The 24994-nt window shown below is 37.1% G+C and overlaps 6 protein-coding genes across 7 annotated transcripts; 2 read left to right on the top strand and 4 right to left on the bottom strand.

Annotated features, from left to right (window-relative positions):
* Positions 1 to 52: 52 nt before the first annotated feature.
* Positions 53 to 2765, bottom strand: LOC110849117 (nuclear transcription factor Y subunit gamma). Its single transcript, XM_022096496.2, has 6 exons — positions 2485 to 2765; positions 1900 to 2085; positions 1684 to 1815; positions 958 to 1104; positions 757 to 831; positions 53 to 672 (listed from the first exon to the last, which is right to left on the bottom strand). Exons 1-6 carry the CDS (start codon positions 2626 to 2628, stop codon positions 412 to 414), a joined length of 945 nt encoding a protein of 314 aa, XP_021952188.1. The 5' UTR covers positions 2629 to 2765; the 3' UTR covers positions 53 to 411.
* A 31-nt stretch (positions 2766 to 2796) lies between these two features.
* Positions 2797 to 6063, top strand: LOC110849106 (phosphatidylinositol-3-phosphatase SAC1-B). Its single transcript, XM_022096485.2, has 13 exons — positions 2797 to 2937; positions 3126 to 3283; positions 3366 to 3466; positions 3536 to 3750; positions 3818 to 4064; positions 4147 to 4215; positions 4301 to 4419; positions 4480 to 4632; positions 4707 to 4786; positions 4846 to 5074; positions 5156 to 5392; positions 5497 to 5598; positions 5678 to 6063. Exons 2-13 carry the CDS (start codon positions 3255 to 3257, stop codon positions 5873 to 5875), a joined length of 1779 nt encoding a protein of 592 aa, XP_021952177.1. The 5' UTR covers positions 2797 to 2937; positions 3126 to 3254; the 3' UTR covers positions 5876 to 6063.
* Positions 6064 to 6094: 31 nt separating this feature from the next.
* Positions 6095 to 6860, bottom strand: LOC110849129 (NADH dehydrogenase [ubiquinone] 1 beta subcomplex subunit 3). Its single transcript, XM_022096507.2, has 2 exons — positions 6621 to 6860; positions 6095 to 6541 (listed from the first exon to the last, which is right to left on the bottom strand). The coding sequence occupies exons 1-2, from the start codon at positions 6758 to 6760 to the stop codon at positions 6349 to 6351; spliced, it is 333 nt and encodes a 110-aa protein (XP_021952199.1). The 5' UTR covers positions 6761 to 6860; the 3' UTR covers positions 6095 to 6348.
* A 360-nt stretch (positions 6861 to 7220) lies between these two features.
* On the top strand, positions 7221 to 10849 carry LOC110851045 (vesicle-associated membrane protein-associated protein B). Of its 2 annotated transcripts, XM_022098674.2 has the most exons (8): positions 7221 to 7452; positions 7752 to 7961; positions 8054 to 8206; positions 8316 to 8422; positions 8526 to 8675; positions 9047 to 9133; positions 9326 to 9421; positions 9512 to 10849. In XM_022098674.2, the coding sequence occupies exons 2-8, from the start codon at positions 7910 to 7912 to the stop codon at positions 9671 to 9673; spliced, it is 807 nt and encodes a 268-aa protein (XP_021954366.1). In that variant the 5' UTR covers positions 7221 to 7452; positions 7752 to 7909; the 3' UTR covers positions 9674 to 10849. The 2 variants fall into 2 exon arrangements, with proteins under 2 accessions (XP_021954366.1, XP_021954376.1); XM_022098684.2 differs by lacking the exon at positions 9047 to 9133 and having other exon boundaries at positions 7224 to 7452; positions 9512 to 10843.
* Positions 10847 to 15165, bottom strand: LOC110851035 (NEDD8-activating enzyme E1 regulatory subunit). Its single transcript, XM_022098663.2, has 13 exons — positions 14810 to 15165; positions 13424 to 13509; positions 13282 to 13358; positions 13105 to 13192; positions 12825 to 13007; positions 12522 to 12755; positions 12295 to 12428; positions 12066 to 12205; positions 11860 to 11987; positions 11574 to 11779; positions 11340 to 11476; positions 11141 to 11258; positions 10847 to 11062 (listed from the first exon to the last, which is right to left on the bottom strand). Exons 1-13 carry the CDS (start codon positions 14840 to 14842, stop codon positions 10935 to 10937), a joined length of 1692 nt encoding a protein of 563 aa, XP_021954355.1. The 5' UTR covers positions 14843 to 15165; the 3' UTR covers positions 10847 to 10934.
* Positions 15166 to 16386: 1221 nt separating this feature from the next.
* On the bottom strand, positions 16387 to 23396 carry LOC118433921. Its single transcript, XM_035846429.1, has 5 exons — positions 22877 to 23396; positions 21579 to 21878; positions 20915 to 21026; positions 19905 to 20786; positions 16387 to 19818 (listed from the first exon to the last, which is right to left on the bottom strand). The coding sequence occupies exons 2-5, from the start codon at positions 21751 to 21753 to the stop codon at positions 19590 to 19592; spliced, it is 1398 nt and encodes a 465-aa protein (XP_035702322.1). The 5' UTR covers positions 21754 to 21878; positions 22877 to 23396; the 3' UTR covers positions 16387 to 19589.
* Positions 23397 to 24994: the final 1598 nt, after the last annotated feature.

The raw sequence follows: 24994 nt of genomic DNA on the forward strand, positions 1-24994 counted from the left end.
ATGCCACCAAAAATTCACATCACATAAAAGTAAGTCGAATAGGACAAAAATAAAGAGTATGCATTCATTTTAGTTTATTCATAAAACATTAGGGGTTTCAAACCATATATTAAATTCCATTTGTCATAAAATAATAGCAGATATACTATATATCTAATTTGTGTATACATAACACAAACAAGGTAATGTTTTAAAATCAATTATGGAAATCATAATAGAGTTACACAATTTTTATAACCAAAACCTCAATTAACTTAGTCTCTCAGAGCGGAAATCATATCGTATCATGCAAGTAAATATTAAAATGCTAATTAGTCTTTTCTTATTGAATTATCTATTGAATCTATAATCCATCATTACATAAGATTAAAATTACATGGTAATTCCGGCAAAGTGTTTGGGAATATTAGGTTACGAACTTTGAATGATTTGTGTGCCATTTTGAGTCGTCATCACAGTGGCAGTTTGGGGAGACGCTGCTTGTTGTTGAACTGGGCCAGTCTGTATGATTATGGGAGTCTGTGTTTGTGGTGTGCCTTGACCCCCTTGCAACTGCATTCGAAGCATTTGTAGCTGGTTTGCCGACAATTGAATTGGAATTTGTTGAATCTGTCCATCCGGTCCCACCACTTGCTGTACAATTTGTAACCCGGTTTGCTGAGGTTGTTGGTACTTTGATAATATATTTAATATAATTATTATACACATTATATCACAAAATTAGAGGTTAATAGTACGTATTTATGCAATGTGCACCTGAGTTCCACCAATTTGTAAAACTGTCTGTTGTCCCATTGGAGATTGCATAATTTGTGGGGCTTGCTGTACAACCTGACAATCAAAAAGTTTCGCATATTATATTTATAATGCATATCTTCTTTGCAAGTAGAAAATAGGCCAGCTATTTAGCATTATATTATTTTTCATGGTAAATTAGTTGTAGAAATTATTACTTACAGCTTGTGTACCACTACTAGATTGTACTAATTGGATAGTTTGAACACCGGAAGGCATTGTTTGTTGTAATATCTGGACACCTCCTCCAGTGTTACCATGTTGCAATGCCTGTTGGTGCTGTTGCGCAAGTTGGAGATAATATTGTACCTGTCGGAAAATGTTGTAGAATTAGAAAATTTGATGAAAATAATGCATTGAACATATGTTCATACCCGTACAATATATTTGCATGCATGAAAACGTTTTCAAATATGCAACGCCTTTGGATTTAGTCCATCAAAATTGGGCACAATTTGTAAATATGCACATCATTTTAAAGCACTATATATACTCAACCTGCCTTCCCTTTCACTTAATACTGACGATGGGTCGTGTTCCACCTTCGGGATCACTAAATTATCCTGGGGAAAGTCCCCGGGCACTTGATAGAGATATCCAGAGCATAAAGCTCTGCTTCATTCTTTACATACTTCCATCAAAGCTGGGATTTTATATGAGCTGGGAAGGTAGAAGAAGTGAGACTGCCATATCATAGTTAAATGTGGAAGCTCCCGTTTCGGAGTAACTCAATGGGGATTACACCGACACGTCGTCAGCAATTTTTTTTCTTGGTATAACAATTTTTAAAATTTCCAGGAAAACTTACCACTATCATACTATACTAATAAACCCTGGTTAGGGCTAAAAATGCATAATAAATAATAATGAATGATCTAAATAATTTACCTGCTCTGGACCAAGTACCGTTGTTGTAGTCTTCTCTTCTTTTTTGGTCGGCTTAATTTCGTCTCGTGGAACTATGTCGATGAGAAAGTCGAACTGGTCATATTTTGAAATAGCCATTGCAATGTCATTTCGCTACAAATACAAAAAAAACATACATGAATGAAACTATCATGTAAACTATTATTTATTACTTGACCCCGTAAAATGATGCATTACCTGAAGCGTCCTGCGCTTGTTGTCCTCGGTGTGAATCCATGCTCTGAGAGTTAGCTCGTGAATAAATATTTCTGCTGCTTTTGCAAATAGCACTGGAGCTTCTGCGCTTATCATTTTGACGTCGTCATCCAGTTTCATAATTTTCTTTATTCTGGCCAAGGGCAACTCTTGTGTCCGCAGATCGTTCTGAAAATAACGACAAAATATACTTTTGGCATTCATACATAAAAAAGTAAACGTCACCATTTCATTATACTATTATTTAGATTTCCTGAGTAAATTTTACTCGACACACAAACGATCAAATGGTCCGTGATCACTTTCGACAAAAAAGCTGTTATTTTTCGAATTGACTTGGACTAACTGCATTCGTTTAAATATTATGATGTCATTAATTATAAATAGATTTTTATCCCAGTCGACGAGACATTCAGGAAGGGTGGTCCCTATCCATTTCAAGTGTCCAGTCATGTACTTACATACGCATTGCTCAGTCGATCAATGTGGCGAGTATAATAATGCTACATCTATAAGCATACTTTCTGGATAAGCCAATCTTACTTAACATCAACGTGTTTTACTCACATGAGAGAGATTTCGAATGGAATTTGTCACATTGGGCCAAAAGTCTTTAAGTTGAGTGGTAGCGTGATTCTGTTGTTGTTGCTGCTGCTGCTGAAGTTGTTGGCTGGCGTTTGTCGTGGTGCTAATGTTGGCGGAGGCTGCCATGCTCGGCGATTGGACCGTTTAATAACAAATCGGTGACCTGTAGCTGAAATTATTTGAAGCGATTTGTTGAGCTTCAACCAACCAAATATTCCAGCTCACCAACACCTGACTAGCGTCTAGCCCTCCTCTCCGCCAACATCAAACACTGCCAACTTCTAATCCCAACACATATGTAGTATGCACACGAGTGAGAAATCTGCACGCACATACATGTCAAGTATACGGCAATTTTTTCGTTTTCATATTTTTTAATTGACAGGAAGTAGTTCACCACACTATTCAGCAGCATTATGTACTAAATGGCAAGAGGTGAAAATAACTGCTTCTTTAATACCTCTAAAGTATTTAACTTCGCTATCTAGTTAAATCTTGCATTAGCTAATTTAGCCTGTGTTGTTATTCAAGTTGTTGGAGTTCAACCTTTGAACACTGAACACAAACAATTCGTGTATCGTGGTATCTACGTATTGTAACTAATTTTGTTTTTAATTTTGCAGGAGTAAAGGCAGCAGAGGTTGTGAATTCTGCTCATCGTTCCGAATCCCAATGATTCTTTAGGACATGATCACTGTCTAATTGCCTTTTTATATTGACTTTAAAAACACGCTCAATTTAATTTACCAACAATGAGTTCCAGTTATGACAGTTTGTATTTGTAAGGACCCCACAATTAGTATTGGACATATTTAACTAGTCGACTTGATTGAGATTGGCAATATAGAACTTTGACTTCTTAGGGTGGAAACCACCGAAAGGATCTTCATCCATCCTGCGACATTCCATGCTGGTGACAAGTTCATTGTCATTAACCGTATTAGCGATGAAATTTCTATTTCCAGTGAGACTGATTGGTTTATAATTTTACAACTACTAATCAAGTGCTAATTTGAAATTCTTTTATTTCCAGCGGATGAACACCTCATTCCAGACAGGGATCGGTTAAAAACGATTTCCATTTGCGGCGTTATTGGTGCCATTAGAATGATTGCGGGACCGTATTTGGTATACATTAAAACGAGGGAACGTGTTGGAAACATTGGAGGAGCTCATGTGGTTTGGCAAATGAAACAATTTGATGTAATTCCCTTCAGGAAGAGTATGCTACATTTGACTGAGAAACAGGTATGTGCATTAAAATGATCTCTTTATAATTATTGGAAAATTTTTAATATGGAGAAAAAATCAACAGAAATCATTCAATAACACATACCTGGAAATGCTGAAAACAGTCGTTGACACTCCAAGTTTCTATTACTCAAATACATATGACTTGAGTCATAGCATGCAATCATTGGATTCCAACTCACCGGATTTCCTGAAACAAACGCTAGTAGAACGCGCAGATGAGAGGTTTGTGTGGAATAAAGTAATGTTGGAGAATTTTCATCAAGGAAGATCCGAGTTGCAGAAATTCTGTGTTCCTCTAATTCATGGATGTACGTATCTATTTTATTCGGCATATATTTAGTTTAAACAATTTTTGTAAATTGCGTTTGATATATTTGTTTTAAATTCTAGTTGTATCCATCACGCAAACAGAGTTAAACTCAAAGCCGTTTAAGTTTATTTTGATTTCAAGAAGAAGTGGTGAGACATTTCAAAATTTAGAGATTATATCTATTCTCCTTATGCGGTTGAAGTGCTTATGTTATTGTAATTTTACTTTTTTCAGCTAAACGTCCTGGAACTCGACTTTTCTGCAGAGGAATCGATGAAGACGGAAATGTCTCAAATTTTGTAGAAACCGAACAAATCATTGAACAGGGAATTGATATTGCATCATTTGTCCAGGTGCAGTAGCAATATTAAATACATATCCTGATCAATGTATTAATTATTTGAATGCATCAGATTAGAGGATCAATTCCACTGTTTTGGTCTCAAAGGCCAAATTTGAAGTACAAGCCCAAGCCTCTGGTAACCCCACTAAATCACGCAGAAGCATACACTAAGCATTTCCAAGAGTTGACATTGAGATATGGAAAAGTCACTAGTGTGAATTTGGTAAATTTTCAATTTTAATATTTTGATATTTTATATTTAGAGGCAATGAGTATATTTTTTGAAATATGTTGCAGGTTAACCAAACAGGCTCAGAAGGCGAATTAGAATTAAAGTTTAAAAGTCAATCGGAAGCGTTACAACTACATAATACAAGGTGTGTGCTACTGTGTTATTTTAATTAAATTAATTTAAAATTTTTGTGTACATTTATAGTTATGAAGCATTTGATTTTCATCACGAATGCCGCAACATGAATTGGCAAAGACTTGAAGTTCTAGTAAACAGACTCACCAATGATCTTCAAGAATTTGATTACTTTATGCGAGGCAGAATTCGTAAACAACAAGAAGGGGTTTTTAGGACAAATTGCATAGATTGTCTCGATAGAACTAACGTTGTGCAAGGACTCCTTGCAAAAGTCAACGTAGAACTTGTTCTTCAGGTGCAAAATTAAAAATTTCTATCATATATTAAGTATTTTATTTTATATTAACCACTAATTGTGACACTTTTAAATATGTAGCGAATGGGAATTTTTGGAGAAGGCGAGAAGGTCCGAGATCATCCTGACTTTGAATACTTGTTTAAAAACATTTGGGCAGACAATGGGGACATTGTCAGTATCGAATATTCGGGTACTGGGGCTTTGAAAGCGGATTTTACTCGGACTGGTCAACGCACATTTGCGGGTTTAATGCGAGACGGTTTAAACGCTTCAGTACGATACTTTAAAAATAACTTTGCCGACGGTTTTAGACAAGTATGTACAACCCAAACCTAAACCAATTAAATAATAACAAATCTGCATTGGTGGCCGTGAATTTCCAATAAATTCTAATTATCTTTCGGTTTACTTTTATGTAGGATGCAATGGATTTGTTTGTAGGAAACCACATTGTTACAGAGAAGGAAGGGGCCGAACTCAGATGTCCGTTGGACAGGAATCGAGACTGGAAATACCTAACGGTTAGAACACAACTGATGTGAAATCATAAACGTTAGACTTAAACGCTAAAAGCTAAGTTAAAATGTTTTAAATCTCTAGTTGCCAACACTGCTGGTCATGTCTGTGGTAATGTTCTTCACCGTTCTTATATTCCCTCAAGAGAATACCACGGAGAACAGACTCTACATGTTTTTTTGGGCAATAATGTCGGTAGCTTGCGGTGGTGTGATTTTACACTATGGTACAGAATTTGTGGATTCGCCTGTTTTAACTGAAACACCGCGGCTAACAATGTGACTAGTTCAGGTTTGACCTTGAACCTTTAGGAACATACAAATTTACTATCGACAGGTTATGCGTACGTACGTAGTTGTTGAGTAATCTTGTGTTTTCTTCAACTACTGTCAATCTAAATGTGTGATTATGAAACCAAAAAAAAAACAAGAATGAATCTACTTGAATAATAATAATACAGATAATAAGAATATGTTGACCATTTTTATGTTAAAAGTTTTCTGTTGTTTACAATGTTTACTCATTTTTAACGACTAGTAATTTATTTACAGGAATACGGCAGTTTTATAGTTCCGGCCGGCATACATAGAATTTTTTTACTCAGTTTAAATTACTACTAAACTCCATATTATTACACAAGGCAAACGGAAGTGTTTATTCCAATCCTATAAATTATGGGGTCTATTTTAACTAAGTGCTGGTAAATGAATCGCAAATTAGATGTTTGTCCACGCTATATATGATGTATAATGTTCTTAATGATGAGCGTGACCTTCTTCACCATGCCCATCATGGTGGTGAGGATATTTTCGAGCCATCCAAGCCCTTTCGAGTCCAGATGAGACTGCACCAGCCACAAGTCCTATCAAAAGCCCACGGCCAAATAATTTCCTAAAGATTTGACGCGTTGTTCCTCTCCCCTTTATGGTATATTTCCACACCTCATTCCTGCAAAATCAAATTCAGTTATTGATGATTTACAAACTTAATAGACACTCATTTTATCGTTCATGTACAAATTGTTCACCTTAACCAAGGGTCTTTCAGTCCTTGTGTAGCCAACACTCTCCTCACAGCCATCAATTCAGGGACATCCTCCACCTTGTAGATTTTGTAGTCTGGAATTTTTATATGATGATGATGGTCGTGACCGTGACCCCCGCCCATATTGACCACAAGTAGAGTGACAAGGATGCAACAACACTACAATAAATCGCTGTTACTGGTTGCTGTTGCTGCAAGAACCAAACTAAAAAATACTAGATTTAGAGAATCTAAAATTAAACAGTCCCCCGAATCTCTCGACGGCTTCACTCTATGTCTATTAAAAACCAGCAATGCTGCCAAATTTGGAAAGACGAATATATCAGATGCAGCATTGGTTGTCAAAATCTCATAGGTTGCAATGTATTCAAAGTCATAGGGTTGCGGTGGCCCGAGTGGGAGGTCCAGGTGGGTGTGGTTGTCAGGTGTTTTGACCTATTTTTGCTGGGGAAAGTCCACTGGGGCAAATTGGATGGCGGTGGATGGCGCTGGAAGATTCACTGGGACTGCATAGAAGAGCAAAACTCATAATATGCACAAGTCTGTGGTAAAACTCTATAGCACAAAAATATCATCATCATCTCGTACGTCCAAGGTTCTCTGCTGTGGTTCAGGTGCAGCCTCTTTGCACATACACGATTGGTTTGGCAGTGAATTTTGTCTCATCATCTTATTCAACAATTCCTCCAAAAAGAAGTTCCATCCAATTCTGAGAGATTTCACTTGACCTTTTCAATTTCAAATCGTCTCGCCTCAGCATCCAGCACTGCATCCGTGCAAAAAACCTCAATAATATAAAATATTCTTCACACTTGGTAAGTTTCTAGTTTCTTTATTATTATCGTAGGAAGAAGTGGTTTATTTCTTCATTAGTACACGTCATACGTCGGTGTCACTGGCTGACGGTAGATTAATTTTTAATTCATGATTTACCGTCCCTTCAATTAATTTCGAGTCGCTGCTGCATTATTCGACGGTGTGAATCTCAGATATTTTGTACACTTTTCTGTTTCGTTTTCTTCGGATATTATATCTGGAAAATTGTGTCGTCTGCGACGACGACGACGACAACGTCATAATAATTATAATAATAATACAATTTATTTTGTTGTAGGTGTGGTGTCCGCTGCCTCACATCCTTACATTAGAGGAGAAGACGTCGATTGTGGACAGTGACTAAAACTTCTTCATCTAGTTGGTGAATTTGGTGATCATAACATAGTATTGAACATAATTTAAAGGAACCGTTGTTCAATTGGTCGAGTTAAGAAGATGCCGGAACAGGTTTTACGCATTGAGCCGGACCATGAACTCAAATTCAAAGGTTCATATTCTAATTATTAGTATTAGTGAATAATTATTATCATTTGCATTTCCGAGTTTAACTGGCCTATAATAAAAACATTCCCATCTCAGGTCCTTTCAATGTTCCATCTACGACACTACTGAAAATCATAAATCCTTCTGACAAACGAGTATGCTTCAAAATCAAAACAACAGCACCCAAGCGGTATTGTGTGCGCCCCAACGCAGGCTTACTTCAGCCTGGAGCAAATGCAAATATCGCTGGTACGAAAAAAATAATTGACCTATAGATATGCTAGCTTTGTGAGATGATACCATTGCAATCAAGCAAGACTGAATACACAATATATTAATGCCTGTTGTTTTTTTGCAGTTGTATTCCAGCCTTGCGAACTGGAGCCTACTGCTAATAAACACAAATTCATGGTACAAGCTCTGTACGCTCCAGATGGTGACGCTTCGATTGATATGGATTCCTTAGTAAGATTTAAATTCTTATTACTTGTTCCTATTGATATGTCGGCAGGATTCAGCTGTAGTCTGTCGTTCAACGATATAACTCGTCGTCTTTTGTTAATTTCAGTGGAAAGATGTTGATAATACTAAACTTATGGATACAAAACTTCGATGTACCTTTGAAAATGCGGCAGATTCTGGGAATCAGAATGATTTAAACGCGTTTGATGAAGGAAAAGTTACACGTGCTAAACATGACCATACCAAGAGTCAAAAGGTTCGATCTCTATGAATTAATAATTATTAGTTTAATTTTAATGAAACCTAAGCAAAATTTAGACATGTACCACAAATCCTGTTAATAATCTAGCGTTCAATACTTGCATGGACTAGTAGTGTGATATGATTTTTCCCTACTATAATATACCTATACAATACAACTCTTATGGACATTTTTTAGCTTTACGCACAAGTTTTGCTAATGATTGTATTTCAAAATATATACATAATTATGCATTACATTTTTTCATTCAAACAAGCTTTTGAATTATGTTACATTTGTTATTTTGTGCTAAATTAATGGTGTGTGATTTGTTATGTTTGGTTTCGCTAATTTAAATCCTATTGCTTGCGGTTGGTTTCTAAAAGGACTATACTGTTGCTGCTGCTGTTGCTGATACGGAGCCGATTTCTACGTTTGTATTAGCTGATGATGCTTCGGCTATTGGCTCCGATGTACGTCAATTACGAAATTTTATTATTATTTTTTTCTTTATATGCTCTTTCTCATATTATAATTTATGACGATTTTTTAACAGTAGAATTATTTAATTTGACATTGTTGACAATAATACAGAAAGATAACATTATTTGGTGATATGCTCAATATTATTCCTGGAATATTATATTATTGTATTTTATAATTAGATGGTGTCCGACGAAAGTCATGGTGGTGATGCTGCTAACCGGTTGTCTGTTCACCCTGAAACGGTTCAATTAAGACAAGAAAATGGTCAGCTTAAGGTTGGATAATCAATATTTAATAAAATTCTATGAAAAATAAATTTGATCCTTGTTGTAATTAATTATTTTATTTTATTTAATTAATTTCAGGATGAAATAGACAGATTGAAGCGTCAATTGAAATCAAGGGAAGCAAGTGGATTTTCGGGCATGGCGATGCAAACCAATGCTCCAGCAACGCCAATGCTTCAGATTATTTTAGCCCTAGTAGTACTCCTTGTGGGACTTGTCATGGGGAAATTCTTCGTTTAAACCAACAAATTTGTCAATTTGCACCATTTCCTGTGAATTTGAAGTCTTGAAAGAAAATTGAGGATGAATGTAACACACACAAATACACACCCTCCTCTTTATTTGTTGATGATGATTTGGTTTAAACAGATGTCCACATGTAATTCTACCCAATAACGTATTTTTTGTCATCCAGTTTCAAAGTTTGTCAGTCAAACCGAGATTTCAGAGTCAGTTGTGATTGCGTTTTATTAACGTTGAAGAAAAATTTTGATTTGATTTTTTGATTTAATTTCCAATTATTAAGAGTAGTTACTTTGAAAGGCTTCAATTAGGTTACTCAGTCAGAGTCGCAATTTTAATGATAATTTAACCAACTCGGCAGAAAGACGTGACTGATAAAGGCTTTACATTTCGATTCATTTGCAATGATTGCAAAAATTGTCATCGTACTGGCGTTCGTATTTATCGTGTAATATTTTTGGTTAGAATTAAAAATTTACCAGCAAACACATTTATTTGTAGAGCATTACTCGTATGCGTACGTGCAACTACATAATATACACCACCACGCTATGTTATAATGATTTTGAATTCCATTAAATTATGTTTTCCGCCACTAAAAGGAGCTATAATCCCATTTCCAAGTACAGCAGCAATTTCTAATAATAACATAATAATAATAATCATAATGTATCTTACTAAAACTTTCAAAATGGAGTTGACATACCTATTGTCTGTTTATATAAAAAAAAGTATCATGAAAATCGTAGAAATCATTTTTCGTTAAATCTGCTAAAATTGAATTGAACAAGATATAGTAACAACACCAAGCTTCTACACGGGTAATAATACAGAAATAATAACAACTTTCGAATTTCGAATAATATATATGCCAATATAAAAAAAGTTCGCAGTAGTGCTTATTGAAATTGAAATTATCATAGTGTATGCACTTCTGCACTATCGGATAGATGAAATCTCATCATATACATAGGTTTAAAATTCGATAAAATGTTATAATGTCATATAAACACACATATATAGCTAAGCTGTATATAATGTAATTAATTATAATAAGAATAACACTTCTAACCCTCCTCCTATTGCTATTTAAGTTCCGATAGATTAAATGTCAACCAACTATTACAACGTGATTAAATAAAGAACAAGACACTCATCGACGAACAAGTCTGATTTATTGATTGATGAATGCCATTTTTTTTATTTACGACTCTTCTCTTTCTCATAAAATACAAAAGGGAATACATATATTTTGTCTTTATGAATTTGCACGGGTCATTTTGAAAGATGAAGAAGTAGATTGCATTGCATTGTAAATAAATGTATTATCAAGTGGAACGTATTGCTTGGTAATAATTTTAATTACTTCTTGAGCTGCACAGCCACCTGCAATAATTATGAGTACGTATTTTTTAAACCTCCAAATTAACGAGTGCATAACTATGAATGCATGTTATAGTTTACCAATGAAAGCAGCAACTGATGGCAGTTCACAAGCACCGTATCGACAAAGTTCATGAATACAGTCTTCCTTGGCTGATATTGTAGCATTCCAATCGTTTAAGAGTTTCGTAAACGTCCCCTGAAAAACATTTGCATTGGAAATGTAACAACAACATTGACTTACAAGTTATGTCTATGAATCGTTATTTTGAATCAATACCTTGAATCTATTAATATCAGGTTCAACATCTCTGTCGAGTAGACCAGGATACGTATGATAATCGCCTTGAAATCGCAAAAGACCTCTTAGCAAAAGATAGTACATCATTTCTTGGTCTGAGTCTTCCGTATTTTGAGCTAGTGAATAACGCACAAAAATATTTTATTTCAATATTGACACACTACATAATATCCAATCAAATTATTACTAAAAATTTATCAAACCCAGACTCACCCAATTCTTGAAGAATTTCCACTGGAACTGAATTAATCTCTTCATACATGGGATATCCTCGTATCAGTCTGAGATTTTGACATTCTTTGCAAAATAGTTTGACATCCTCCTCTACAATGGTTAGCCCTTGTAATCCAGCTTGTTTTAATAGTTGCTGACTCCTACCCAGTATATCCTCTGCATCCTTGGACGCTTTTTCTCGGTATCTGATAATTGACGAAAACAACCAAAAACTTTCTTGACAATAATAAATATACAAAGCAAAATTTGAATAAATCACACTTACACAGACTGCAAGTTGATATATCTGTCTGAATCTGCCATCATATCTGGCAGTACTCCCCGAACTGGCAGCTGACCATTGTTGGCAACAAATTCTCGAAGTGCGCCGCACATGACCCAAAATTTTGTTTTCTAGATACAAAATGAGATTGACTGGTTTATTATTGGAATTGCATAACGGAATAATTACTAGAATATATATACATCTACCTCTGGTTTGGTCGACTTTGGATCATCCAACAATGCTTGAACGTTAGAATTAATCATGCTCGGACTGAGGGCACTGTTGGCTGCTTTCACAACCTCGTCAAATTCCTCATCAGTATCCTTTAATCCAACTTCGCATAAATCTACGTGTTCCAAAAAATGACTGTACTGCTTTCACGACACTTATAATTTGAAAATCAACCAAAAAACTCCTCACAGGAGGTACACTTACATTGCTTTAAATACTTTTTAAATTCTTGCTTCTCTTGGCTTTTCATATGACATGGGTGACACCCTGTTGTATCCATACTGTCGCCAGTGCTTGGGGTAGAGAATTTCTGAATAGCTTTGAATAGCAAAACCAACCTGTGGGTAATCTTTGTTTGCTTAGATACAAGTTGGCTCAATAGGATTAATACTCATTTAATTGTTCTGGGATTTGTGTCTAGATAAACTAACCATGGTGTCTTCTGAGCAACTTCGCGAGAGTTAATAGTGAGTGCATCCATGTATGCAATAAGTTCAGGAAAAGGAACATCCAGTCTCAGATCTTGTATCGTGCTGTCAGGATGCGATTCAATAATTGCAAGTTCATTAACTTGAACACGGACCCAGCCCAAGAATCCAATGCAATTGACATAAACAAAGGGCACTTGACTTTCCCAGAGTACTTGTGAAATTGTTACTAAAGTCCTGCAAGAGATTATATATTCTTTAATTATTGATCCTGTGAAATTGGTGTTTGATCTGGTGACCCAATACTTTTCATCCAGTTGACATCCGATAACGACGGAGAAATGATTAAAAAAGTTTGGATTTTGTTTAAGCAACATTTCTGGATGTTCTTCAATTGCTTCTCCATTTACGTCTGTATTTAATTCCAGGAGTAATTTTGTCGTGTACTCAGCTCGACTTTTTCCCAAACTGTCTTGGTCCAAGAAAAAGCTGAAAAGCAAAATGTTTTTGAGAATTAAAAAAAATATAAATTCCCTCGACGTCATTAAAATTTAAAGCATCAACGCCTTGTTATAATTGATTTTACTTGATTCCAATGTCCTCCTGCGTCACTTTGTATCCATCCACTATTGTAAAGCTCCCTACACCGGGAAGGACCAGTGACTTCAGAATCTCTAATTTAAGATACCAACATATAAAATATCGTCAAAAATAAACTATTGCTCTATTCAAACGCATCTTATTTACTAGTGTCTTTTATTACCTGTCCCCGTTGCACTTGAATTGATAAGGCAAACGTGACTTTTTTCCAAACGAGACTGGCCATGATCACCCCAGAGTCTAATTCACAATATTTATTGAATTGTAAGTTGAAAGTATTGAAATTATCTCAAATTACGTATTACCTCAATTGACGATCATATTTCTTGGTTTTTTCCGTGATTTCGGGAGATCTGGGGGATGGAGATGCTGATACCATCATTTTGAAGCCCTGTTTTAAAACTGAGTCGTTAATATAATAAATTCTAATCAAACAAACTATCTTCAAACTATTTAACTTAAAACTACTCCAGTCAGAATAAGAGACGAGCTAATTTGTATGTACTTCGGTAATAATTGTTGGATCGAAGAATGTCAAAAAAATCAAAACATTGAATAAAATCTACTTGAAAGTAGAGTCTACCCTAGCCGGCCTCCGCTCTATCAATGACTCAAACTCCAGCCAAGTGAGAGAGAAAGAGAGAGAGGAGAAAACCGCCGCACGTTACCCCAACCGACCAGCTTTCTCCAACAACACTCCATCGCCTACGCTTTCTCCTCGCTTTGTGTAGCTCATTACTTTGCAATTACTGAATGGCATTACTATTTTTTACTGTCACCGTCTAACGACGAACCAGGATATGCAAAAGTATGCAGATATTACATCTAAAATCTAAGGATTCTGCCAGTAACCAGTAACATATTTGACCGAGACCTCCGATTTGCATTCACAGACCTTCTAATTTAAGGCTGCATTGTCATCATTCTGCGTGGGTACTAGTGCCAGAGGTGGTGGTGGTGGCAGTGTGGTTTCGTGGCATCGAATCTTATCATTTCTCCGATTCTCTGACAGCTTTAATATACACGTATTTCATTCCAATCCTGCCAGAATTTTTCCTTCCAGCCTGATTACCATAATCTTCGCGGAGATGACGATATCACAGAAGAATCCATATCCAGAACGACGTTCTCGCCACCCACTTTCCACATTTGCCCTATTTATACTTTCCCTTGCACTTAAGTTAGGTTCGGTCGGGGCCAGGGGATTCAATTTAATGGAGAAAGAAAAGAGCGTGGAATGGAAATTTAAAGAATGACACTGCTTTGTATTCCTCCATCACAATAATGGGATGAGATATGCTCGTCTCTGTTCTGAAATGGGATGGGCGTGATTAAGTGCATGTACATGCAACTGATATCGCTTGAATTTGGTACATAAGTAAATAAATGAATAAATAAATAAATAACTGCCTCGCCATTTTCACCCACCAACACTTCATTGTTCTTCACCATGCTTGTATACACGCTTGTATAATATACGCTGTTACTAGCTATCAGGTATATGCTCATCTCTACTCGAGTATCGCGAGATGCGTACTTTGGAGTGGGTGAAAACGGAGAAAGCTAGTTGTTGTGCTGCAGTAAGTACAATAAGAAAGGAGAAAACAACGTATTTCTATACAATTTCGAACATCCGGCCAGAGTGCCCTCCGTGATTTATCTTCTCTATTGGTAGGAACTAGAAATATTACCATCATCGTTGACAGTGGCAGAAGACCGAACATGTTTTTACTCGGGCTGTTTAATTCTTATCAATTTATGGTATTCGTCTTGTTTGATGATCTCGGATATTTTCACCGTATGTTCCGTCACTTCAAATCAGCAAAGGATGGAACGACAGCACAAGTTTGTGTTGTTTTTCAACTTAGCTGTATTTATGGGATTGGAACACAGAACTTGGTTGATAAATAGGCACTGATTTGGTTAGTTGTTTAGTTGAGTTTAGTTGTAACTGGTTGTAGTAGATTTGGTAGATTGGATTACTAGTGCTTTCTCCAGCTAGAAGTACCTGTTGCAGTAATAAGTTTGGACTGGGGAGCGGATAATATGATTGTCTGCTCTCTACTTAATTGCGTTTGTGACCAAAGCAAAGTGAGTGATGTTTTCCTCCTTACCTACAAAAAGCAAGAAAGCCCAAAGTGGGTAATTTACCAAGTCAATGAGAGTGGGTGGACACAAAATGAAATTAGGTTAATACTTCCCATAAGAGCTTCCTACGAGCAGAACTATATGTATATCTTTATTATTATTGACGTAGGTATAGAGCCCAGAAATGCTGGAGATTTTCTGCATGCTAAAATGCATGGAAATCTCAATACATAGTACATACACACATCTCGATGTCATGTTTACTCTCTTATATACTTTAGCATAGAACGTAATAAATAAGTTTGGGGTAAAGAAAGATATTTATATCTAGCATTGTATATAAGCATTATAATTTTATAAAACGGGAGAGAATGAAGTGAAAGTTGAATATTGAACAGCAAATTAAGGCTGATTAGAGTTAAAGTATGTTTGATAAGTTTATTAGTTGGACTTTATTTAGTTAGTCGGCACCATTACGAACTTCCCACCTGACTGGCGAGTCGACTTTCGTCAACTTTCTCCAGTCATTTCTCGCTAATTTATCAACTCTCACTGATCCAAAGTAAATATTTGATGAACAGCGAGAGGGAAGAAGTATTTAGAGTATTAGAAGAGACATTAGAAGTGAAAGGCTTACCAAACTTTGAGTTTGTCCAGCGTTTAATTTCCTAAAAGGATGTTAAATTTTTGGTAGAACTAGCTCATATTCAAAACTGCTGCTTAATACGTATCAGCAAAAATAGAGAGAGGCCGTACACGTGTGCAGGTAGGCTTGGAATGTGTACTCAGCAAATCTTCCTTAAATTCGGGAAAGTAAATGTAATTCAACGGTTTAATCCAATAAGGTTGGCCAATGGCTATGAATAATGAATATGTTTGAGTTGAGAGATGCTTCGGTCGGATTAGGGCAAAATTAAGTCATTTAGATCTAGATTGAATAAATATTTGTGAGTTCGGATTGTTCTACAACCAACAAGATTTCATGTCACACAGTTGTCACACGTATATATAGGTAGGTGCACATACGAAATAATGCCATTCCTGTCGACAGTAATGGTAATTAAGTACCTCCAGGGGGACTATCTCTACTACTTACTACTTACGTCATTGTTAGTAGAGATAGTTCCTACTACTAATAAAGTCATGTTGAATCAATTCAGCTTTCACTGCAATCGCATAATATCTGTAACAACAATAGCATAATATATGTTTTATTCATCTACTCATTGGTCGCAATATCATATCACAACAGTCACGTTGAAATAAATCTAATTCGTTTCTCATTAAATATTTGCAATAAAGCCACCAAATGACCCTTCTTGAATTACTGCACCTCGTTGTTTAGCAAAATTAAATTTACAAAAAGCATTTGACATCGCTTTTGTTATAGCATTGATTAATACATAAATACATGTAAATAAATACGAATATACATGTCCAACTCTGACGGATTCTGCCATCATAGATTCACCTTCAACTACATGTACTACTACTAATTATAGTTACTCTACGTACATTATTAATTATTCGGTTGTGTTTTGTTTTGGCGTCGACTTGACATTTAGTTAGATCTGCACGAAGCTATACATGGCCGAGTATCATTTATATTTCACTGAAGTTTATCTTATGTACATATATACGTGGCACATAGTTATCGTAAATTCAGTTAAATATCTTGAAAATCAAGTATAATTTTATAGCATTTGGTACTTTAAAAGTAAAGCATGCCAGTGTCACAAGATAAAATTATTTTCCTTCTAAAAAGTCAAGACAGTCCTCGCGTCAGAATAACAGGTTAAGTAAGCATATATTATGTACGTACATACATATGTAGCAATACAATGAAACGGGAAAACTTTGGACAGCATTGCACTTAAAGTTTTACATATAACGCGAATCAGATTCACGTTGTGCTTTGTCTGAGCAAAATAAATCGCCTTTCAGTTTCATTTTGCAATTCCATTTCTTGAAAGCATATTCTGAGTGACAAACTTTTACGCCGAAGTTGCACTTACATATGTACATATGCCACTGAAGATTCTGATGTGACCTCAAATTCGGACCATTTTTGGACATTTAGTAAAATTACACTACATTCAGCATACGACGTTTAATAGTTTTTCAGCTCGACACGAAAACATAGTCAAACAGCAGAGTTTCTTTTACCAGTGACACAGCAATTGAATTTGCATTTAAAAGCAGAGAAGACTTTAATTCAGCGTTATGCATATTTGTACAGAGTGGAAGCTCGCAAATGCATCTCTCCCAATCTTACATACATATACAGATAGTCATGTATCAAGTGTGTATCCATACATATACTAGTACACATATTATCCTAGTTCATGCGCTCATAACTACGAATGTCTAATATGTAGCATATATGTAGCATGGCATATCGTTAAAATTACTTACATCCCAATAGACTTAATCCTACAGAGAAAGTAACCTTTACTACAGTAACTGCATACTAATAAATAAATATAGCTTTTCAATCACTAGTCGTGTAAAAAAGTAGTACGTACATATGTACGTTGTATACATGTACGTCTGTGTGTATGTTTAACATTTATAGCTTATTGGGGGAGTCGCAAGAGTGTGCAACCACAAGATAAGAACAGCGTTCTCTTTGTCGTCTGTCTGCACCTATGTATGTACGAAATTTCTATTTTGTGCCTACTTTGTTTCTTGTTTTCTTCTCCGACAATTCCATTTACCTTTACTACCCGTCTAATACTCGTTTTTGGGGATAAAAACTTCCATGAAAAATACATTTTCAATCCTTTACATACTTTAGGGTCCTATTATGTTGTATGCACGTAGTTTGACCAAAGTTTTAATAAAACTACCAATTTTCTTATGCATTCATTTGTATGGGGCTAATGTTGCATAAGTATGTACGTAATACTGAAAAGTTACATGTATAAGAAACATATTTGTAAAGCTCTTGTCAGATTTTTTGTATATGTGTTTTGGTTTTGCTTGATTGTCGAATTGTTAGCTGCTTGAAAGCCAGTACCAGATTGTGAATACTAGATAGTTGAATACATTTATTTGCTCCAAGGGTTTGAGAAGAAGAATCCTGATGCATATTACCCCAGTAGGTTTACTTGTGAAAAATTTTGTGTAGTCTATATGTAATGTTGCTCCCAACTTTTTCAATAGACAATAAGTAACTGCGTTTGAGTCCAAAAATACAAACAAACATTTGTTTGAGTAACATTTGGCAGAGTTTGGAGGACTCACTCAGATAAAAGAGTAGAGTGGGAAAGCAGTGAAAGCAGCAAGAAGCGAAACTTTGTGAGTAAGTACAAGTGGGGATCACTTTGGGTTGAAGATAAAGACAAACACTGACAAAAGTGCAAATCTGAGAAGGATCTTGATGGATTTTAAACACTCGCGTTACATAAACTGTTGATTCCGATTTATTTTACACCTTGAAAGTGGAAGAGAGACGGAGGGCTAAATTTTCCCCGATCACTGAAAATACTCACTCGGAAAAGAAGGTTCTTATCTTGTCACAAGTGAGATGCGGATGAGCATGGACTGGATGCAATGGTGTGCGAAGGAAGGAACGGTAATGTTATGGAAATGGGGAAAGTCTGCCTATTCGTATGGAACCTCATCCTCGTCGACTCATCGTCGTCATATAATAATAGTCGAGATCTCGAGAAGTTCACCTGAGCACGTCCTTCAGTGCTCAGCACAGACTGGGCATGGGGCAACTGGCTCAAAATAACTTTCCCCATCACGTAATTGCTAGGATGTGCAATAGAATGTTTTATATCACACTCCAACAATCTCCACCTCCGACAATTTAGGCAACTCTAATTTTATGAAAGGGATGAGATTACCCAGAGATTGCTATATACGTATAAATATATTACATGCATATCGGCATGCCTTGCTCATCTGTAGACATGGGATAATGTGATGATGAAAAGGGCACGGAAAGTAAAAACTGTGGAGGTGGCGACAGGAAAGGATGGGCATGTATTGGCTCTACGTTAAGCTAATGACATGAAAACTTTAATTTTGCACTTTCTTCGGGTTATACATGCAGTCGTAAAAGAGACTTTCGCCACATTCCTCAGGTAGCAATAAAACGGAAACCAAAAAGACCTATACATAAAACACGCCTCGGGTTAGCTGCCCTGAATCAGGGGATTGGTCGTTTAACAAAAATTTATGTGTAGTGTTACTCTTGTAATGAAAATGAATGGATGGATGGAATTGGTTCAGGTTTAAAGTAATCTCTGCCAATATCCTGCACTTGTAGTCCTATCGCTCTGCCAAACTTTCAAAAGGGACGAGTAAAAGGATTCGAACTGTAGTATGTAAAAAGTTAGCATCGATATTTCTTGTGCTGACAAGTGTGACAAGTCAAAGCTCATAAACATCTCTCCTGTAGTTCATAAGGGGCCCACATTTAAAAGTGTTGAACCTGGGCGGAGCCGAGGCGGCCACTTCGGAGTGGCCTGAAGAGTAAATGTTGTATCCTGGGAGAATGTGGGTTCGAACTTCATTCCCTCCACGAAGATTGTCCCTCGGACGGCGAGTTAGAGTTACGGACGTCTTGCAACAACAGTAATTAAACAGTTGGATGTAGCACCTGTGGGATCATATTTATGTCATTTCGTCCATGAACCTCCATTCTCATGTCCTTCATTTTTATTCGCAATAGACTTATCAATGTACCTTCTGAAATCCTTGTTGGCACAAGCATAGATTATACTTCCTAAACAAGAGGGGAGAATAGACGACCAGAAGACAAGCCTTTGAAGCATAAAATTGAGATCTTGTTGTGAATCCTTGCCCGTCAGACTGATGGTGTTGCTGGAGAAAGCAGTGCTCATTTCCCTCTCGCCTCGTCCTCCCATGGTGGTGGTGATTGTGGGATGAAAATAAAGTGAGACTCTTCCCGTGGGGAGAGGAACTGGCTCGTATGGTGGTGAGGACAAAAGGAGGCTGGTCGTGGAGCTGTCGAACTGGATGACTACGGCCGTCACAATGGCGGGAGCCCATACGAGGAAGCGACCCAGCCAATTCCAAAAGTTGGAGTTGATGAGAGCAAATTCCCGTGACGTGATGTAGGGCAGGGGTTTGCTCCACGATTTCATTATACAAGCACACTTGAGAAATCCGAGACCACCAAGTATGACAAAAGAAAGCAGAAAAGCCCCCAGCGCCAGGATCGAGTCAAAGAGCAACGTCTTCTCATTTGGCAGGGATCTGACAGAGGGGCCACGACCACCGTCGCCACAGATGGCAAACGTCAAATGAGGCATGAGCATGAGATGAACGAGGACGACGACCACAGCCAAAATCCAGAACGTGAGATTGAGAACAGTGACTTGAAATTGGGAGCAGACTGAGCGCGGAGGTGGGAGAGGAGCTTGATGCTCAGGGGCCGTGTCAGTCGTGTGCACAATTGAATTCACGGGCTGACCACGTCTTCGATGTCGTGCAGACTCCAAATTCTTGAGGGCTCTCAACCTCAGAAAGTTCTCGATCCCAATGGCCGCCGTGAACATGGAAGCCGTAACGCATGACATGCATCCCACTGTGTACTGGAAGCGGCTGAATAAGTACAAAAAATAAAATATTTTTTTAAGCACATGATTCGCACGGCGCATACGCCTTTGACTCATTCGTTTTGAACCCAATAATAGTTCATAAATAGTTTATTGCGTTTTTAAGATCCATACCACAGATTTTCGGAGTCTTCAGTTTGTGCGAGAATTGAGACAGAAATAGCAGGAAGGAGAAATGCTGTCACAAGCAAATCCGCAAGAGTGATGCTGACCAAGAATGAATTACCTGTGGAACAAATAAAGTTGGGTAAATTTTGCAAGTGCGTGGCAGGGAAATGATATGACAAAGATATGGAGGAGATAAACTTGGGATCGGGAAAATTTCTCGTATTTTCTGCGTATGTCTTGGTTGATAATGAATTCCAGATAGCGTTGGAAATATATACAAATTAAGCAAACCTTTTCCTCGTTTTTTTCAAAAACTTCCATGTAATGCGATAAACTTTCATGTCTAACAACATTTGAATATTCTGCATGTAAAGTCGTGGCCTCGTGGTTTAGAATGCAATAACTCATTCTATTTCATAACAAACATAATATAGAATTCATTTCGTCTGTAAAAAGTCTGCCTAGAAATGCACTTTGACAAAATTAATTTTCACATATTTGGGACGGACCAATAACATGACATGCGACAAGAGGATGAGCAGATATAAATTATTGTCAAGCAAACCAGAGTGTGCATATGAGAGGAAAGGCTGCAGGAGGAGAGAGAGATTGGGGAAAGTTGCTACTTCTACATACACATTACTCCAAATAAATATCAGTGACTGGTTACCTTTCTTCCTCAGCAAATCATCCACTATGATGGAACTGATGGTGAAGATGTTGAACGTCGTGGCCAATGTAGCAACCGCAGAAATGGAGACTAGTCTAAAAAAGTTCAGCCAATCATGGTCCTTCAATGACGATGCTGGATAATGTTGAGACCCGTGACCATGAGGAGGAACCATTGTCTGTCTTCTTTTGAGTCCAATTGTTGGCAATTGCTGATTGGGCTTTCTCGTAATTGATTTCTTTCCGACTTATTTTCTTTTGTAAAGTCTTGTGCTGTGAGACTCAGCAGCGTGCTGAAAATCTAATGTGGGGAAAATGCGTATAAAATATCACCATTGCTCGGGAAAAGGATCAACATGTTATCGCTAGTAAATAAATACAACAGATTTGTAGTGATTTAAATAAATATGATTCCTAAGATCTCAATCCTTTCTAAAAAAAAGTTCAAGTCGAGTTTCGTATGTGTATCATTTCTTCTTAGATAGCAATGATACAAAAAAGTTATATTTATGTGTATGCATGTAATTGTACGCGTATAAATGTCGAAAAGGAAAGTATGTATAGGACGTGAAAGGTTGGTGCGACATAGCATGTCGTACATATGCTCGATATCCCATCTCATGCACAAGGTCGGTTAAGTTTTATATCCCCAATCCATAATTGACTCGGGTCTGGTCTGTATTTTACGACGAAGGGAAAGTATCTATTTCTGTAAGTCAAGCTTGCATTAACTTGTATTTACTGAGCAGATTCGTGCAAACAGGTTATTTCCAAATTCAATTATAGATTTTTGCATAATTGGTTGCAATGTTTGTAGCATTGAGTATTTTGATTTATATTTAATGAATTTTATGTAGATATATTGGTCCGTAAGTTGTGCTTTCACCTCGTAATTAAATTACTTGATAAATAAGAGAGTGAGGAATTTAGGTATTTTTAACACCAACAACAATGTGTTGCATAATGTCGCCACAACTAAAAGTTTCCTGCCTCTCTACTGTCCCACTTGTTGAATTGCGAGCTGGATGGAGTTTCTCTATTGAGTGAAAGTGTATGAAATATGAGTCACGATGATGACAACGTTTTCCAAACTACCACTAATTGCAACTTTCATATTCTGCGTGACAGGCTTGAAAATTAAATAAATTACATGTCACTGTGAATTATAGTTGGTTGGATCTGGTGTCAGACAAACTTTAGTGGTCCAAGTACGCATGCATATTAGTATGAATTTGAAGCTAATATACTTGACAAGAATAATAGTTAGAAAGGGTTTAAAATTTCAGCACTTGTTCTTACCTTCAGGAATCCATTCAACCCCAGCAATTAACACCATTTCATTTCTATTTATATGCAATTTTGGCGATAATAATAACACGACACAATAAGTAAGTACGTATGTATTTGTGCACTGCGATATTAAATTCAATCCGTCAATAATAATATGCCCACGACCCTTTATGGATGTGTGTGTGTGTGTAGGATAATATGCAAGAAATGAGCTATCACTGTCAAACAACGTCGATCGACCCACTCACTAAAGTCACGGCATATAAAACAATTTATTCCGTGTGCGTAGAAGCGACAGACAGGCGTAACATAATATTTACAATGCAGTTCGACTTTGTGTTGACGTAATAAGTACTGGAGGAGGAGTGGATCAACTAACTATTCAAAATCATGCCAAGGAGATTATTACCATTACTGAGAAACGGAGCTATGTACGTATTTGAAAATGATAACGATAGGAGAGAGTGAACAAAACACTACAGTAATCTAACTAAATGGGGTGGCTGCAGGCGTCGGAGGCAAAAGTTGTCCTGGGAGCCTAAAGACGAACTGAGAAGTCGAGCAGCTCTTGGGGAGAATTTATATATATATCGCACGGGTGAAAGTTGATGATGTTGAAGAGTTGGATCTCCGTCTCCCCCCATCCCACACCTACCTAACTTGCCTTCCCATCCGTCGCACAAACTCCTCATGAGTTGACTGACAATTCAGTTGAATACTGAGTAATTTCCACATCCAGCCGAGAAAATGTACGAAGGAAAGCTCAGATTCTTCAAAGGGCGAGCAACATATGAATCTCTAGCTGAATCTAATTCTGCACAGCATTATCTAAAGTTAACTATATCTCTTCATCCAACTCGTCCAGAGGTCCCATATAATAATAAACACACAAGAGTCTAGAATCCAGGCACACCCATGCCATGTATATTTACTTATTGTACAAGTCATGCTCTGAATCGACAGTCAACACCTTTTGCACCTTCCTAGAATTGATTAAGATGTTTTTGAGAGTTTTTTTTTGCATTTCGTTGAGCTACGTGAGAGGAGGAAGACACCTTGAGAGAGACATCATCTAACTTGCATGAGGCTGCTCATGTTCGATTCAATATTCATTATTTAAGTTTCCGGTCCTGACATTCTCTGGTCACAAAATATTTACTCGCTCCAAGTAGTCAACTTCTATCGTGTGGGCTTTATTGAAGTGACAGGAGTGAAAGCAACAGTGCCAGAAACGTGGAGTTGGGGAGGAGAGACATACCCTTGGCTGCCTGGGCCTGGCTGGAGAAAGCAAGCAAGTGGTTGCTCGCCTCTCTGCTGAGGAGCGAGCGCATGAGAGTTGTTCCACAGCAGTCAAAGATATTCTATCCAGTATCTAATAACGAAGTAGGACTCGATTCCTATTTATGGACGCCTTGCTCCTCCATGGATTTGAGTATGAGGAAGGAGGAAGGAAAGCAGTAAGCGTTTTGGCTTCTGGGCAAATTTCACAGGGGAGATCAAGGAACGTGTAAATACAAGGACGCCTCCTCGAGTGAGAGTGAAAACAAGTATATGTATGCATGTGTGGGCCAATATAGCGATTGGATAAGTCGGTGCTTTTATCCATCAAATTCAAATTTCAGACTTAATTTCATTTCATATATTTTTTTCACGGGTTGCGTGTGAATTGATCAAATTTTGAAGTTTATGAGCGTAGTATGAACGCGAGTGTGTAGTTTTTTCAGCAGCATTCGATGTACGAAATTGTTGGCTCCAGGTGTTTTAGTAGTTTCGGTATCGGGTACTAGTACATACCTACATTTTTGTTGAGCATTTACGAAAGATTTGAATCCTGTTGCTGGGTCTTTTCTTACCTTTGTTGGTCCTCGCAATACAACTAATCCATCCATAAATATAAATAATACAAGTAATAATGCCTTTGTTGATATAATATGAATTATAAGGTTGATGCCAATGTAAGCAAAGGCAATTTGGCTGTCCAACTAAAATAAACCGAGGGAACAGGTGTGCCCCAGAGTTTGGTTCTCAGGTCTTCAATACCGTCTGGCAGGATGCATTGTCAAGAACTCAATCCTCTTTATTGCCAAAGTGAAACATGAGCTACTACTGATACTTTAAGCCCTGTGT

Source organism: Folsomia candida, unplaced genomic scaffold (genome assembly GCF_002217175.1).
Source record: "Folsomia candida strain VU population unplaced genomic scaffold, ASM221717v1 Fcan01_Sc001, whole genome shotgun sequence".
In the NCBI taxonomy this organism is placed as follows: Eukaryota; Metazoa; Arthropoda; class Collembola; order Entomobryomorpha; family Isotomidae; genus Folsomia; species Folsomia candida.

Coding starts and splice junctions, on each gene's coding strand:
- LOC110851045 (XM_022098674.2), top strand. CDS start 7,910: ATGCCGGAACAGGTTTTACGCATTGAGCCGGACCATGAACTCAAATTC. Junction 8,207..8,315: donor AGCAAATGCAAATATCGCTG/GTACGAAAAAAA, acceptor GTTTTTTTGCAG/TTGTATTCCAGCCTTGCGAA. Junction 9,422..9,511: donor AAGAAAATGGTCAGCTTAAG/GTTGGATAATCA, acceptor AATTAATTTCAG/GATGAAATAGACAGATTGAA.
- LOC118433921 (XM_035846429.1), bottom strand. CDS start 21,753: ATGGTTCCTCCTCATGGTCACGGGTCTCAACATTATCCAGCATCGTCA. Junction 20,787..20,914: donor GAAGACTCCGAAAATCTGTG/GTATGGATCTTA, acceptor GTACTTATTCAG/CCGCTTCCAGTACACAGTGG. Junction 19,819..19,904: donor GCCAACAAGGATTTCAGAAG/GTACATTGATAA, acceptor ATGATCCCACAG/GTGCTACATCCAACTGTTTA.
- LOC110851035 (XM_022098663.2), bottom strand. CDS start 14,842: ATGTTCGGTCTTCTGCCACTGTCAACGATGATG. Junction 13,008..13,104: donor CAGGAGGACATTGGAATCAA/GTAAAATCAATT, acceptor TTTGCTTTTCAG/CTTTTTCTTGGACCAAGACA. Junction 12,429..12,521: donor GTTGCTCAGAAGACACCATG/GTTAGTTTATCT, acceptor GATTACCCACAG/GTTGGTTTTGCTATTCAAAG.
- LOC110849129 (XM_022096507.2), bottom strand. CDS start 6,760: ATGGGCGGGGGTCACGGTCACGACCATCATCATCATATAAAAATTCCA. Junction 6,542..6,620: donor CTGAAAGACCCTTGGTTAAG/GTGAACAATTTG, acceptor TTGATTTTGCAG/GAATGAGGTGTGGAAATATA.
- LOC110849117 (XM_022096496.2), bottom strand. CDS start 2,628: ATGGCAGCCTCCGCCAACATTAGCACCACGACAAACGCCAGCCAACAA. Junction 1,105..1,683: donor CGGTACTTGGTCCAGAGCAG/GTAAATTATTTA, acceptor ATTTTCCGACAG/GTACAATATTATCTCCAACT. Junction 832..957: donor CTAGTAGTGGTACACAAGCT/GTAAGTAATAAT, acceptor TTTGATTGTCAG/GTTGTACAGCAAGCCCCACA.
- LOC110849106 (XM_022096485.2), top strand. CDS start 3,255: ATGAGTTCCAGTTATGACAGTTTGTATTT. Junction 4,787..4,845: donor TTACAACTACATAATACAAG/GTGTGTGCTACT, acceptor GTACATTTATAG/TTATGAAGCATTTGATTTTC. Junction 5,075..5,155: donor ACGTAGAACTTGTTCTTCAG/GTGCAAAATTAA, acceptor TTAAATATGTAG/CGAATGGGAATTTTTGGAGA.